At 43.8% G+C, this 15999-nt stretch overlaps 1 protein-coding gene across 5 annotated transcripts in view; it reads right to left on the reverse strand.

Annotated features, from left to right (window-relative positions):
- Positions 1-15999, reverse strand: part of RFX1 (regulatory factor X1) — a 312572-nt gene that overhangs the window by 284649 nt on the left and 11924 nt on the right. For 4 of the 5 annotated variants that reach the window (XM_030196902.1, XM_030196905.1, XM_030196904.1 and 1 more), the window contains exon 2: positions 9894-10137. In XM_030196902.1, the coding sequence (XP_030052762.1) occupies positions 9894-10107 (214 nt within the window). In that variant the 5' untranslated portion in view covers positions 10108-10137. Of the gene's footprint in view, positions 1-9893; positions 10138-13276; positions 13340-15999 lie in introns of those variants that run through there. The other variant, XM_030196903.1, reaches the window with a different exon arrangement.

Below are 15999 nucleotides of genomic sequence, written 5' to 3' on the forward strand. Positions count from 1 at the left end.
GCTGCCACTTGCACCCGCAGGGAATTGTAAGCCAGGCCTTTTTGTAAGCCCTCCTGCAAAACGTCCAGCACTATCGAGACTGTAGCCCACGTGGGTGTGATCGCCTTTGAAATACCCCACACCTCAAACTTGCACCAGATCCGAGCATAAGCTGCGGAGGTGGACCGCTTGCGGGCCTGCAAGAGAGTGGAGATGACCTTGTTAGAGTAGCCCTTGTCTCTCAATTGTGCCCTCTCAATAGCCAGGCCTTAAGACCAAATTGGCAGGGATCCTCCATAGACACCGGACCCTGAACCAACAGGTTCGGCACCAGAGGCCAATGCACCGGAGCGTCCACCAGCATCCGGAGGAGATCCGCATACCACGGACGCCTTGGCCAATCTGGAGCGATGAGAATCACCAGACCTCGGTGCTGTCGAATCCGCAGAAGGACTCGCCCTATCAGGGGCCAAGGAGGGAACACATACAGGAGCTCCGAGGGCAAGGGTTGAGCCAGAGCATCCAACCCCGCCAAGTGAGGATCTCTCCTTCTGCTGAAAAAGCGAGGTACTTTGGCGTTTGCACGTGACGCCATTAGATCCATTCCGGGAGTCCCCCATTTGGCACAAATCTGAAGAAAAACTTCTTCTGCCAGTTCCCATTCCGCTGGGTCCATTTGATGCCTGCTGAGAAAATCAGCTTGCACGTTGCTCTGACCTGCTATGTGAGCTGCCGACAGAAGCTGTAGGTGTAGCTTGGCCCAGTGGCAAATCTGGGCTCGGCCAGGGCCCTGCACTGAGTGCCTCCCTGACGATTTATGTATGCCACAGCTGTCGTGTTGTCTGACAGAACCCGGACAGCAAGCCCTTTCAGAGTCTTTTGAAAGGCCATAAGAGCCTGGAATATCGCTCTCAGTTCCAAGCGATTGATGGACCACCCCGCTTCCACAGGTGTCCACAGACCCTGAGCATAGCTTCCCTGGCAATGCGCTCCCCAGCCTAGAAGGCTGGCATCTGTTTTCACCAGGCACCAAGAAGGAAGTGCAAGAAGAATTTCTTGGCGCAGCATCCTGTCGGAGAGCCACCACTCCATACTGAGCCGGGCCGCAGGGAGCAAGGTTAGTCTGCGTTGATAATCCTGGGACATTGGAGACCATTGTTGAAGCAGGGCAATCTGCAGAGGCCTCATAAGCGCTCTCGCCCATGGAACCACCTCCAAGGTGGCCATCATTGACCCCAGCAGCTGGACAAAGTCCCAAGCTCGCGGGCGAGGCATCCGCAGGAGCAGACGGACCTGATTCTGAAGCTTGCACCCCCTTTGGTCGGGGAGAAAGACAAACCCTGATGCCATGCCGAACCCCCAAAATACTCGAGAGACTGAGAGGGGGTCAGGTGACTTTTGGGTATATTGACCACCCAGCCTAGTGCCTGCAGGACCGCCACCACTCTGGCTGTGGCAAGACGACTCTCGGTTGCCGAATCCGCTCTGATGAGCCAGCCGTCGAGGTAAGGGTAAACTCTGATACCCTCTCGCCTGAGACGGGCAGCTATGACCACCATTACCTTGGAAAAGGTATGGGGAGCTGTGGCTAGGCCAAAAGGCAAGGCCTGAAACTGGAAATGCTTTCCCAACACCGCAAAGCGGAGGAACCGCTGGTGTGGAGGCCAGATAGGAATGTGCAAATAAGCTTCTTTTAGGTCCAAAGACATGAGAAACTCTCCTGGCTGTACCGCCGCAATGACGGAGCGCAGGGTTTCCATGCGAAAATGTCGTACTCTGAGAGCCTTGTTGACTCTTCGTAAGTCGAGGATCGGTCTGAAAGACCCGACTTTTTGAAGCACAAGAAAATAAATGGAATAGCAGCCGCAGCCGAGGTGCAGCAAGAGTTGTAAGGTCTCCTCTACCGCCGCCCGTTTTACAGCACTGCTGCATCGGGACTCCACAAACACGTCTCTCACCGGGGCACCGAATTCCAGTCGGTAACCTTCTCTGATCAGGTCCAGGACCCACTGATCTGAGGTAATCTTGGTCCACTCCTCTAGAAAGAGGGAACGACGTCCTCCTATTCCAGGCAAGGAGGAGTGGACCGGTGTCCCATCATTGTGGAGGACGCCCCTGAACTCCTGGCCTTGAACTGGTCCCTGCGGAACGTTTGTCCGAGTGAAAGGAGTTCCTCTGCTGAAAACGGGCACGTTGAGAAAACCCAGCAGAGCGCCCTGGGCGATACCTGAGAGCTTCACGGAAGCGAGGTCTGGAAGAGGAGGGAAACACAGAACCCTTGGAAGAAGGCCTCGGCCTACCCTCAGATAACCGCTGGGGTTTAGATTCCCCCAGGTCTTTCACAATCTTCTCCAATTCCTCTCCAAATAACAGAAGGCCCCGAAAGGGTAGCCTCACCAGTCTTTGCTTAGAAGCCATGTCAGCCGCCCAATGCCGCAGCCAAAGAAGGCGGCAGGCGGACACCGCCACAGACATCTGTTTAGCCGAAGCTCTGACCAGATCATAAAGGGCGTCAGCCAAAAATGACAGGGACGACTCCATCCGCGGGGCAACCTCAGAAAGGGGGCCCGCACCATCGGCGGGTTGTTCCACCGCCTGCTGTAGCCAGGAAAGACATGCCCGGGCTGCATAGGAACTGCAAATAGACGCCCTCAAGGCAAGACCCGCAATTTCAAAGGACCACTTCAGCGCGGACCCCAGCCGCCGGTCCTGCATGTCTTTCAAAGCAACCCCTCCCTTTACTGGGAGAGTGGTCTTTTTTGTCACCGCCGTGACCAATGCATCCACTTCAGGCATCCCCAAAGGGGCCAAGTGCTCCTCACTCAGAGGGTAAAGCTGACCCATAGCCCTGGCCACTTTCAAAGGCCCATTGGGGTCACACCATTGAGCAGAAATAAGCTCTTGGATGGAGTCATGCACCGGAAAGGCCCGAGTAGGCTTCTTAGTACTCGCCATCCTAAGATTAACAGAGGAGGCCTCGCCTTCAGCAGGATCATCAATCGAGAGGGCCTGCAAGTGTCAGTAATGAGAGCTGGCAGCTCGTCACAGTGGGATCATCCAAATCCAGTGGCAAACAGGCACCCTCCTCTGGATCATCCATCCCTGAGGGCCTGCCAGATCCCTCAGACTCTCCGCAGCCTGACCACGGGGAGGGGGGGGGGAGGATATGTGCCACTTTCAGACGGGGAATTTACCCGTCTATGTTTAGCGTGTTTCCAATGCTCGGGGGAGGAAATAACCTCTGAAGCCATCCCTGGGGCATCAACACCCGGAGGGAAGCCAGGATGTAAAGCAGTGTCAGACACCTGCGGCAGAACTCTTTTCAGCATGAAAGCCTTATGCATTAAAAGCACAAACTCAGGGGAGAAAAACTCACCCTGACCCTCCGCCTCCGAATTAGGAGAAACGGATGTAGGAGCTCCTCTGGCAGCCTCTAAACGAGGCGTCCCCCTGCACTCAGACTCCTCCGCAAACGCGAGGGTCAAGACATGCGGCGCTTCCAAAATGGCGCCCGCTGCCAGCTCCATCGAGCGGGAAGAAACATCACTTGCCATGCTCATACTAGCGTGAGCGTCTAAGGAGCATGTTTTACACAGCCCCGCTGCTGGTCTGTGTTTACCACAACGGGAGCAGCGCTTAACTCCTTCAGCAGCCATCATGCGACAGGACGGGAATATACAATAAAATGGCGGCTTCGCACCAAAACTTACCCCGATCGGAACGGCGTTCACGGGACCTCCATGGAGGAGCTGGGCACCACTCTCACCTCAGAGGACCAAGTCAACAAGCTCCGGTCAAGCTGCATAGAACCAGAATCACTGGAAAAAGCCTCAGAACAGCCACGCAGTAAAAGCGTGCTCTTTTTTTTTTTTTAATGCTGTGAGGAAAGTTGGAGGCAGGCAGCAACAGAGGGACTCCGGGAGGTAGGGGGAATGGGTAAGGCAGGGAAAGGGCGAACCTATATGCCTTTAAAGTGGGCACCACCAGCCACAACACCCCTGCTCAACTGGCAAAGCACAAGAGACACCCCAGGCAGTCTGAAATCCAGGAGCTGATCAAGCTACATCCACACCTGCTGGGAGATAGAGAAATACTGAAGGCAGTTGGGGCTAGCCGTCCAAGAGGCACTATGGTTTTTCAGTGTTCTCTATCTCCACCTGCTGGTAGGTAGATACAACCCATCAGTTAATGGATTCATCTGCTGCTGATGACAAGGAAGGAGCCTTTGCACACCTATTTTCCTAGGAGAACCAACATTTTGTTATCTTTCCCAGTTGGCAGGCTGGACTAGGCATTTGATTACTTTGCCTTTTTCAAGGTGGACTCTGCTACCTCCAAATGGTGCGGTAGTTGGACTACATCAATACCCAGACAAATAATCTGGACACTCAGCACCACTATATGGATAGTGACCCAATGCCGAGTGGTTGGTGCTAAATATCCGGCAAAGGTGGTCAACACCAGAACTTAGATATAAACTAAAAAAAATTGTGAAGAGAACCCCACAAATATATGTCACAGATACAAAAAAAAAACCAAAAAGTTTCTCTTATAAAATAAATTGTGAGCAATGTTGAAAAATAAGGAGGAAAAAGCCTCAAGAAGCTCCCAGCTAAAAACAGCAGGAGGACTGCTTCAACACTGGTGAAAAAAAACCTCCTTACAACATGACAGCATATAGAAAATAACAGCCTCTTCAAAATTATCTTCAAAGGTACAATAAACAAATCTTAGGCGTACTAACTATACTTAGCCGTACAGTCCTTCCTTTCCTCAAAAAAACAGACCGTGACCAATAGTGGTCACCGTTTCGTCTAGCTGCATCAGGGTCTAACGGCCAAAAATGTTAAACTCCGTTCTTCATTTGACCAGAACTTATCCAGCACATGCTATCCGAGTAACTTATGCACTCCTGGCATTATCCACATAAGTGCCCTTGTGGGCTGTATTACATTGGTCATACAGTAAGAAAAATAAAATTGTGAAATTTTTTTTTTGTTACATTTGTACCCCACGCTTTCCCACTCATGGCAGGCTCAATGCGGCTTACATGGGGCAATGGAGGGTTAAGTGACTTGCCCAGAGTCACAAGGAGCTGCCTGTGCCTGAAGTGGGAATCGAACTCAGTTCCTCAGGACCAAAGTCCACCACCCTAACCACTAGGCCACTCCTGAATTGGAGAACACATTAGCAATATAAGACCTAATAAGCAGGATGCTCCACTCACGACTCATTGGACACAATTTCATCATCTTGTGTCTGATTTGAAGTATGTGGTATTACTGCAATTTTCTTAAGCAATGATAGTAAACTAGATCCCGCTCTTCTAACCCATATTCATCTTGTAGTTCCTCGAAATTCTTTATTTTCCCATCAACCCATAATTGGTCCAATTTATATAGCCCCTTATCTGCCCATTGTTGGTAAATATATTCTGAACCCCCCAGTGGGAAACCCGGTGCGCCCCTAATTGCCATCTGCAAAAAGTATCTCCTCTCAGGGAACACCCTTCTACGCACACACAACCATGTGTTTAGCAAATGACTCATTCCTAATGGTAATCTGCGTATTTCCGCTAATATTTCTTTCTCTGATTTCCACAGTATATCTCCTATAAATCGCGTTCTCATCCATGCCCTTTCCCAGTGTAACCATTTCTTAGTAGCCCACGGGGTCCAGTCTGCCATTATGCGAAGCTGGGCTGCCTGATAGTATAGACTGAAATTAGGGACTCCCATTCCTCCTTTGTCTGGGGTTTGGAACAGCATTGTCCGCCGTACCCGTGGCGGTCTCTTATTCCAAATGTAAGCAAACATTTTCCTATTTAGTTTTTGGAAAAAAGTCCGCGGGATTGGTATTGGAAGGGCCATAAACAGATAGAGAAGTTTGGGAAGCAGCATCATTTTTATTGCATGGATTCTTCCTATCCAGGATATATTTAAGCCCTCCCATCTATCCAGTTCTTTAAATAGCTCCTGAACTTTCTGTGGGTAGTTCGCCTGATACATCTGCTCAACCTTTGGAGTGATCACCACCCCTAAGTATTTAACTCCTGCAGGGCTCCATTTAAATGGGTATTCTCTCTGGAGCTGCCGAATATATTACTGCAATTTTCGAATATGGGAGGTAATTTACAACAAAGGTTGTTGTATAAGGAACAATGCCTCATCTATACATGGGGAACTACACATCTGGGGGGTCTCAACAGGGAGGTTGAACAGTGTTAAGAAATTAAGTAAATGATCATCATTATCCAACAACCGTGTGGTTAGCTTTAAATTTAACTTCAGTGTGTACGCTGACGCACGTCCTGTTTGGGGTGTAGTCTTGGTGTCTGCCTGGGAATGTTGGTTGTTATTGTATGGTACGCATATATGTCTTAACTTTAAACTTTGTTATATAATTGTTGATATGATGGTTAAACTTTGTTCACCTTGCTTGAAAACATCTCGTACATTGTTTTGTAACAGCGGTTCCTTCTGAAGAAGGTGTAAGCGAAACTCTGCATGAGTTAAGGAAGCGCTTGGTGTAAAGCCAATTTTGATTGATTATTGCACGAGTTCAAATCGGAGTGAAGTTTGAGAACTGTGCAACTAAACACATCTACAAGCCGCCTTATGTGGGATATATACAGAAGTGGACATTCATTCAAGTGAATTTGTAGAAGGAAGGTTTCATGCTTATCAGAGATCATCTTGGGATAAGTAATCTAACATCTGCATTTACAACATAAAGAGTCTTTGTGAAGTTGGAGAACGTTGAACTGCATAATTACTATCCACAGCTGTGATAAGCAACTGGAAGTTAACTCATTTGCATCAGAAACAATCTGGACTCTTGTACTCACTAAGTAGCGATGTTCTGGCTTGAGAGTGGAATATGTGATTAATTAACATTGATTATAGACAGTTGGCTGTCTTGGATCGCCACTGAAGTGTTCAATGTGTGAAGAGAGTTAATCCACTCTAGTCCAGATGATGATGTGTTAGTCAGCATATAAACTTATCAAAATAAACAATTGCGCATTTTATTTAAGTGTGGTGATTATTAAGTCTATCATCATAATAGTACAGAATAGTATTGAATGTGTTTACAGATTGTTTGATGTGCTATTTTAGTAGGTCATTTTTATAAAGCACAAGAGTTACGAAAAATATTAGCTTCCCCTGTTATAGAAATAGTATTAACCACATAGTACCAAGGTGGTCTGTAAAGATATTCAGAGACACTATCTGAATAATGTCTCTGAGTTTCCCAGTCAGCAGCACTTATCCAGAACTGCAGGCTCTCCACTCTCGTCTTCTTTCTTCAATGTTTATATGAGTTCTTTGGGTAAGACCTTATAAGAATTAGGAATCTACGTACTATCCTATGCTGATGACATTTTTGTGTTTTCTCTTGCCACTACTATCCAGCAATTGAGACCTTATACTCAAATAGTAGGTAACAGGACTCAGAATAACTTTTTGAAGCTCAGTAAAAAAAAATAAAGATCATCAGAGATGTTAAGGAATGCAGTAGCAGAGAATTGCTTTTGTCTTCAGGAGAAGTTCTCCGGATTGAATCAAAGTCAAAAGTTTTATTTATTTATTTATTTAGATCATTTATACCCTGCTTTTTACCACATAAAGTAGACTAACGAGTTAGTTAAAAGATTTTTCTTTCAGGCAAGACGCTCTTGAGTCTTGAGAGCTTTAGCTCAGGTAGTCCTATTACCAAGGTTAGACTACTGTAATGTTCTTTATAGTGGGGTTTCACTTAAACAGAGAAATAGATGCAGCTGCTTCAGAATACACCTACAAGGCTAGTTTTTAAAATAAAGAAATATGAGAGAGTTGTGCTCCTTTTGCATCAGTTGCACTGGCTGTCGTTAGAGCAACGCATTAAATTAAAGATAGCAAAGATGATTTATAAAACTCTACATGGCCAGGGTAGTATGAGGATGATGCAGCTTTTAACTTTTCCAAGTAATTATTCTAATTTTTATTTTCAGCCCACAATAAAATTGGGTTATCCTTTGATGAAAAACATTTGCTCTCTGGTTGAATAATTAATTAGAGGCTGTTTCTGCACCCTGGTCCACAAGATTATCTATGGCAAAGCACCGGGTTATATGTCTGACCTTATAGACCTACCAAAAAGAAACACAATTGGATCATCACGATCATACCTAAATCTTCACCACCCCAGCTGCAAGGGACTCAAGTATAAATCAATCCACGGATCCAGCTTCTCCTATATAAGCACACAACTATGGAACACATTACCAAAAGCCATAAAGATAACACACGACCACCTCAACTTCCGGAAATCACTAAAGACCGACCTGTTCGAGAAGGCATACCTTACTGATCCAACTTAAGTGCCTGGACTCAGCAACACAACGAAACCATAACCTGCAACGAACATTATATAACTCTTCTTCTCTCGATTCTATTATGTGTCTGTAACACATACATCTCATTCTCTACCACATCACTCTGTATTTGTTTCATCACCAGAGGCGGCTTACGCCTCATGGTGCTATGTAAGCCACATTGAGCCTGCAAATAGGTGGGAAAATGTGGGGTACGAATGCAACAAATAAATAAATAAATTCTATTTGTATTTTCTCTTCATTTGAATGAAGATCTCTTGATGTAATCCACTTTGAATCCGATATGGAAATAGGTGGAATATAAGCAACAGAATAGAACGTCTGACAGCAGCCCATGGACTCTTCTAGTGTAATATCTCCAAACAGGTTAGTTTTGACAGTAGCATGACATTTTTTGTGAAGTGTCGTCTCTATCATACCTTTTCCTACAGCATGACTCCTTCTCCTCAGTGAGGTACTATAGAAGAAGGTCTGACAGTAATTCATAGCTCTTCTAATGTAATGTCTCCAAATGGGTTAGTTTAGACCATAGCATGACATTGTCATGTGTCTTCTCTATGATTTCGTTTCCTATAGTATGACTGCTTCTCCTTAGCATGGTAGTATAGATGAAGGTCTGACAATACCCCATGGACTCTTCTAGTATAATGTCTCCAAATGAGCTAGTTTTGACCGTAGCATGACATTCTGTCATGTGTCTTCTCTACGATGCCTTTTCTTATAGCACAACTCCTTCTACTCAGTGTGGCTTCTGCTCTCCCTGCAACTGCTCCTCCTCGCTCTTGACATCTCTCTGGTTTTACGTTAATTTTCCAATGAAGACAAGTACATGGCTTCTATCTTGTAGGATCTGAACACAATGGGAAAAATTTGTGATCTCATTGTCCTGCCCAAGACATCAATAACAGGCACATGTGTGTCTCTCATGGACATTTTCCAACCTCTGTAAGTGAACAGTCTGCCAACCAAGCTGAATTCAATTTTTTAAATGTAAAAAAAAAATCTTTTTATTTTTTTTTATTGAAGATGGGGGCATGACGGGACTGCGACGAAGTGGGGGGAGGGAAGGAGATTAAAAAATTTGACAAAATAAGGGATACATTTTTCTCATTAGCTATAAATGAGAAAGAATTGTGCACAAGCAGAACCATGTCCATGACAAAAAAAGACTGAGATATGTGAAGAAGTAGCTAAGAGGGAACCTTCTAGATTATTCTGAGTTGTAAGAGAGTTAATCCATTTTGGTACTGTAGAGAGTATCTCTCACTTCTATGGCTGATGCATCCTGCTTGTCAAAGAAGCAGCACAGGTCAACTGAAAATATAAAGCAGCTACCTCAGTCCTTAAGGGCAAGCCTTTCAGTGTCAGTAAAACATTTATGGGGCACCCTTACCCTCTCTTTCCTATGGGTCTAAGCAAGTCAGTGCTGCTAAGGAAACCCTTGCAGAAAGCATCTCTGACACTCTCACAGTGTGCACATTCATCAGACATGGCACCTTCACTATGGGATACAGAAAAAGAGGTAGCAATTGCTCACCGGACACTGTTACCACAATGTACTGCTGTGGTGCTACTGCTGCTGGCAGTGGCTGAGGCTGGGGGGACTGGATCTCTGCCACATACTGCTTCTGAGAGGACTGTGCTGCTGGTTGCTGCGAAGCACTCTGTAGTTCTGCTCCATACTGCTGTACTGCTGCCTGTGGCTGCGGTGGAGCTGCCTGTAGCTCTGTGACGTAAGCCTGTGTTGCCATGTCAGCAGTGGGGGAGATGGTGATCTGCCTCTTTTAGTAGACAAAAGAGGGAGACAGAAGAAACAAAAGTGAATTCAGTTTCAGCATGCTTAACACATGTAGACAAAGCACCATCTCTGGAAAAAACAGGACAGTGTACCTGGTGTTATATATAGGAACTCTTCCTACACAAATATATCTGGAATAGAACAAAACTGAAATGCATGAGAATCCCTCTGGTATATCAAATAATTTCCTTCTAAATAATCAAAAATAATGTACCTGGATAAATCATGATTTACCCAGGTCTGAAAACTTGCTGAATGTACAACTGAGATTCCATAATATGTATACTTTTACCACATTTGGAGGACACATTAATTTTCCATAAAAATTCTACCCACACAAAAAAACAGATACAGTTTGAAAGGGAAAGTACCCAAGGGCATCATGGGTAAGCAGTGCCCATGGACTCTGCACTGAAGTACAGAGATCTTCGACAAATAAGGAAAAATGTATTCTTACTTGTTAATTTCCTTTCCATTAATCCTAATAGACCAGTCCAGACATGTGGGTTTATGTTGCCCTGTCAGAAGTATTCTCTGTCTCCCTCTGCTGGCTGGGAGACATTAATCCATGTGTATGGATACGTCTAACAGGATGATAAGGAACAAATGTTTATCTATGCATGGAAAAGAAAAGGGAATGGGGCAAAGCTGGCTGACATACCACACTAGGATTTAATTTTGAAGCTCTGGTGTGACCATTACCCCACATACTTTGCACCTTCCCGCAGCAGTGACAGCCAGTTTATTTTTGAAAAGAAAACGCTGCAGGGAGATTCAAAAGTACCCTCTCACTTTTCTTTAAAGTCACAGAAAAAAAACATAGAACGAGGGCAATCTTACTAAGGCAGTACACTGAACACACATTTTATAAGCCTCTATTTCTATTCATAAGTTATGGTACAGGATGAAATTCCCCTGCATTAAACCCTAGTACTACATCTGAAAGATAAGTACATATGTTTTGATATGTGAAATTAGAGTTAAGATTTATAAAATATATTGATCAGTCAAGCTATAAATGAAGTAATGAAATAAGTCCCACACCAATGACGAGGTGGGGGCGTAAGACTCGTCAATTAAGAAGTATTGAGACATTGACGAGCTGTACAGCTGAGGTCTGAGGTGAGATCTGAATTTAAGAGAACATCACTGTATTTACAGATCTAATTGTGGATGGTTCCAAAGTTTATTGTCTAGATTGTTTAAGTTATGGTACAGCCACTACACATGTAACTTTACCCAAACTAACTACAGGCATTCCTGAGGATAGGGTTGTGGATTACATTTATGTGCATATTTTTTAAAATACATGCATATGCAGGTAAATTAACCCAGAAAATTCAAGCATGGCAAAGAACAGGTGTAACCTAAGTATCTGTGGCACAGCACTTTCATGGTTTCAATCATGTCTCACTAATAGGACTTCTTAGTTGATTGTTCTTCCACATCTTCCACATGTAAGCCTCTTACTTCAGGGGTTCCTCAAGCCTATTCTTGTCAATATTTTCCTTTCCCCACTTTGGGGTTTTCTTTTCTTTATAAATGCTGAAGATATACAGATTCTTGCACCTTTAGAAACTCACTCCCCTCATATCCTGGATAAGGCACATCAGATTAAGCTTAATCCCTGTAATCAGATGTAATAATTTTCTCCATTCCTCCCTCTTCACTCCCATTCCTCTCTCATAGCATTCATAGTATTAATATCCCCTTGAGAGATTCTATCAAAACACACTGTCATTCCACAAACAAATCTCTAGTGTCACTAGAAGCAGCTTCTTCATTTTGAAGCAGTCTGCTCAATGAAGCAACACTCTTCTCTCGAATCCTCCTTCTGGACCTTGTTATTACCAAACTTGACTACTGTAATTCCTATACCACGGTTTGCAAGCTACTCAGATCAGAAGATTACAATTGGTGGTAAGAAAAAACATGACCACATGTCCCCTCTTTTTCTGTAGGGTACTGATCCTCTTCAAACACCTGATTATTTATTTATTTGTTACATTTGTACCCCGCACTTTCCCACTCATAGCAGGCTCAAGGCTCAATGCGCCTTACATAGTAATAGGATTACAAAGTATTGTCTATCAGGTTCCACATTCAGGTTTCTATTTTTTTCCAGTCATCTTATATCGTATGCCCCTCAGTGGACACTCTGCTTCTCCTGTCCCTTCTCATCATCACATCTTGCTAGATTATATAAGAAATTCATGCTTCGGTGCCATCACCCCAAACCTCTGGAACAGCCTTCCAGACGCCATTAGGTCTGAACCTTCCTTTCATAAATGTAAATGTACTCTTAAAATTTGTTTCTTTACTCAGGCCTTCCCACAGGTATGATACTCTCTTTCACTGTGTCTGCTCCTTGGTTGCAGGCAACAGTGTGATGCTTTACATTTTTCCCTTTTCCCCTGTTCCTCTACTTGCCAACTAAACTGCAATTATTTTGCCTTTCATCATTACTTTGATTTATGGTATATCAAAATAAAATTGTACATAACTTGAACTATATGTTACAGAATTGAATCAAACAGAATAAACATTGAGCAGGAAACAGATAACCTGGTTTCGATCTTGACTCCTCATAATTTATAGCTCTTTTCCCTGCATCCATGGTCTCAGATTCTTCATTGCTCCTTCCCCCTTAGTGTATATGCCTTCTGTCCTATTGATTGATTTTCAATTTGTTATTTTTTAATTAAAATTTTACTGTACACCACTGTGATCAATTTTGTTGCAACAGCAGTATATCAAATAATAAATAAACTATAAGCTATATAACTATACTACTGGAAGCAGTCTAGATGGACCTTTGGCAATTCTTGTGTTCTTATGCATGTTTTCAGTTACAGAATACCCAAATACTAAAAGACCTATATGATCAAAATGGTGGCAAACTGAGCACAATATTTTTAGTGGATTAGAATATGCAGAAAGAGAGGGAAGATTGAGACTCTGATTAACAATGCTGGTTGCTTGTTGCATTTACTTGTGATATTGTACCTTTTTGCCAATAAAGTTCTGAAAATAATTTAAAAAAAAAAGAATATGCGGAAAGTGTTGCTTCCTCAGGTCAGTGAGAAAGTGCACTGCATCGGAATTCAATGAAAAGGTCTCACCTACAGCTTTCTTAGTTACCACTTTTCAGCTGGACATTAAATATTTAGTTTGTAGGAGATCAGTTCACAAGCTTATAGAAAGTCCATTAAAAGCCATTTAACAGGGTAAGTTAGCCTGGCTGCAAAGAAGCTGCAAGTACACGCATGCTTGCACACTATATGCATAGGCTTTCACCATAAGCACTCTTCTAGACAAGTCAAAAAGAGGCCTTTCCAGAGGAGTAAAGAGTACAATTTCATCTGTGTTTTCCGAAGGGCGTAGTACATCCACCCAAACAGAAGGTACAAAGTGCACAAACCCTGTGTACACTTGTCACCAGAGAGAAAAGGATCTCTAAGCCTTGAGCTCCTGAAAGGTTTTCCTAAGGTTTGTCTTCAGGAAAATTGTTTCACATATCTGCTTCTAATCTCCTGTTCAAACACAGGTGAGGGAGTAGAAAACAAATGACCATCTGAAGCTTATATAAAAGGAAACCCCCAGAGAGTTTACTAGCTTTCTGCATTAGTTGCTCCTGTCAACTTTATTCTGCTCTCAGCGACCTGAAGAGAACAGACAGACCACTTCTCTTTTGCTATGTGCTCTTTCGATAAAGCCCCTTTGCAATTAATTCCATTAAAGGCTCTCAACAGAAGGCCACAGCGCTTCTCCTTGCTGCACCTTCCTTATCACCCCCGATAGCAATCAATTTCCAGAAGAAGTATCATAAACTCAGCAGAACACAGTCCTTAATGGATTGCAGCTTAATGTCAGTTGAAACCTTTTGGCCATTTCTGTTAATCTTCATGTCCTTGGCGCTTTGTGGGAACCACGTGGCAGTACTGAGTCACTTTAACAGGACGCGCCTAATGTTCTTAGAACAAACAGCTCTTCAAACCAGGCCCTTGCTTTCCTATCATTCTGTGTGAAGGGCTGACTACAGAACTAGACATTGCAAAGAATCACAGGGAAAAGATTGCTGAGATATGATCCTCTATTCCTCTGGCCATCCCCCTTCCTTATCCTTCCTTCTCCCACTGCTGCTCTCCCCAAACTGGGATTGTCTGTGCATCCCATGACAGGGAATGAACTTCTTTCTTAAACCGGGGTATGTAAAGTCAATTTCTCTGGGGTTAACTGTCCAGAAAATGGTTTGTCTGTATATCCCATGAGCAGAATGAACCTCATGCATAAAATAATAAAAATAAAATGGGACTTGATATACCGCCTTTCTGAGGTTTTTGCAACTACATTCAAAGCGGTTTACATATATTCAGGTACTTATTTTGTACCAGGAGCAATGGAGGGTTAAGCAACTTGCCCAGAGTCACAAGGAGCTGCAGTGGGAATTGAACTCACTTCCCCAGGATCAAAGTCCACTGCACTAACCACTAGGCTACTCCTCCAAACTGGAGTATGTTGGGTATGAAGTCAATCCCTCTGGGGTTAGTATCAAGAAATGAGCTTGTCTCTGCATCCCATGACAGGAATAAACCAGGATATGTTGGGTATGAAGTCAACCTCTCAAATAAACTGTTGGTGCTTTTTTCTTTATACTCACAATATTACAAAGAAATTTACCTTCTGGAGCTCAGAGGGTATAATATGCACAGGCAAAATAATAAGGTTTAAGGGTTTTTTTAGTTTAACGAACTTATAGAGTTAAGTAGTGTGATGTATTGTCTGAGTCATGAAGCAATCCCTGTGGAGTTCCACAAGGATCGCCCCTCTCTTCCAACTGTGTAATGTCTTCCTCCTTACATTGGGTGCTGAACTATCTCAAGTGGTTTTATCACTTATAGTTATGCGGATGATATAACAAGTACTAATACCTGTTTATTCATCCTTGGCACAAATCTCAGTCCTGGTAATAAATTGTTTAGAGTGAGCGAGCTTATTTACTTACTTACAGCTTTTTTCTAACCCGCATTTTCCAAATAGTGTTGTTTCAATGTGGCTTACATGGAACTAAGAAATACAATAAGATAGGGGATCTGAATTACATAAAATCAAAGTGGCTTAAAGAGGGATAGGGGAAGAGAACTGAGGCAGGAGGAAATATAAAGCACAGGGGAAAAGCGTCAGGGTGGGGAGGTAGCTCTATTAGCAGAAGTAGAGAATGAAATGGGGATATGTCCCCGTCCCGTGAGTTGTCTCCATCCCCACCCCGTCCACGTAGGCCCTATCTCCATCCCCGCCCCACCCTCACAGGTTCTGCCCCCCATCCCATCCCCGTGGACTCTATTCTCATCTGCAGAAACCTCAAAAACTATGATTTTATATTTAAACCTTTTTATTAAAGTATAAAAAGGAACACTATGCTGTGCAACTATTGTGCATACACTACAAATAGAAAACAATAATAATAATGAGCAGCTAGAATAAACCCTCCCACCACCACCACCCTCTACCCTTCCAACCCCAACAATAGCTGACTTCTACTACCCCAAGGAATCCTAATCCACCCTGTTCAAATATTCAGGGGTATAAAATACAACCTGTTCTGTATGCCCTAGAGGGGAGAAATATGTCCTATGAAGAACTGCTATGATTTTTTAATCTGTGGATAAATAAGTCATCAACAATCTCAGGATTCAGTCTAGCTCTCCTGTCCCACAGTCCCTCCGCAATAGAAGATGTCTTCTTAGAAGATGTGCTGGTAGCAGGATGTACAGGATCCCCCATGGAAAATTTTGCTAGCTGTGGCCAGCATGATTGTTTTTCCAAAAATAAAAACATTGTGGTC

The sequence above is a fragment of the Microcaecilia unicolor genome, chromosome 3 (assembly GCF_901765095.1).
Source record: "Microcaecilia unicolor chromosome 3, aMicUni1.1, whole genome shotgun sequence".
Lineage (NCBI taxonomy): Eukaryota > Metazoa > Chordata > Amphibia > Gymnophiona > Siphonopidae > Microcaecilia > Microcaecilia unicolor.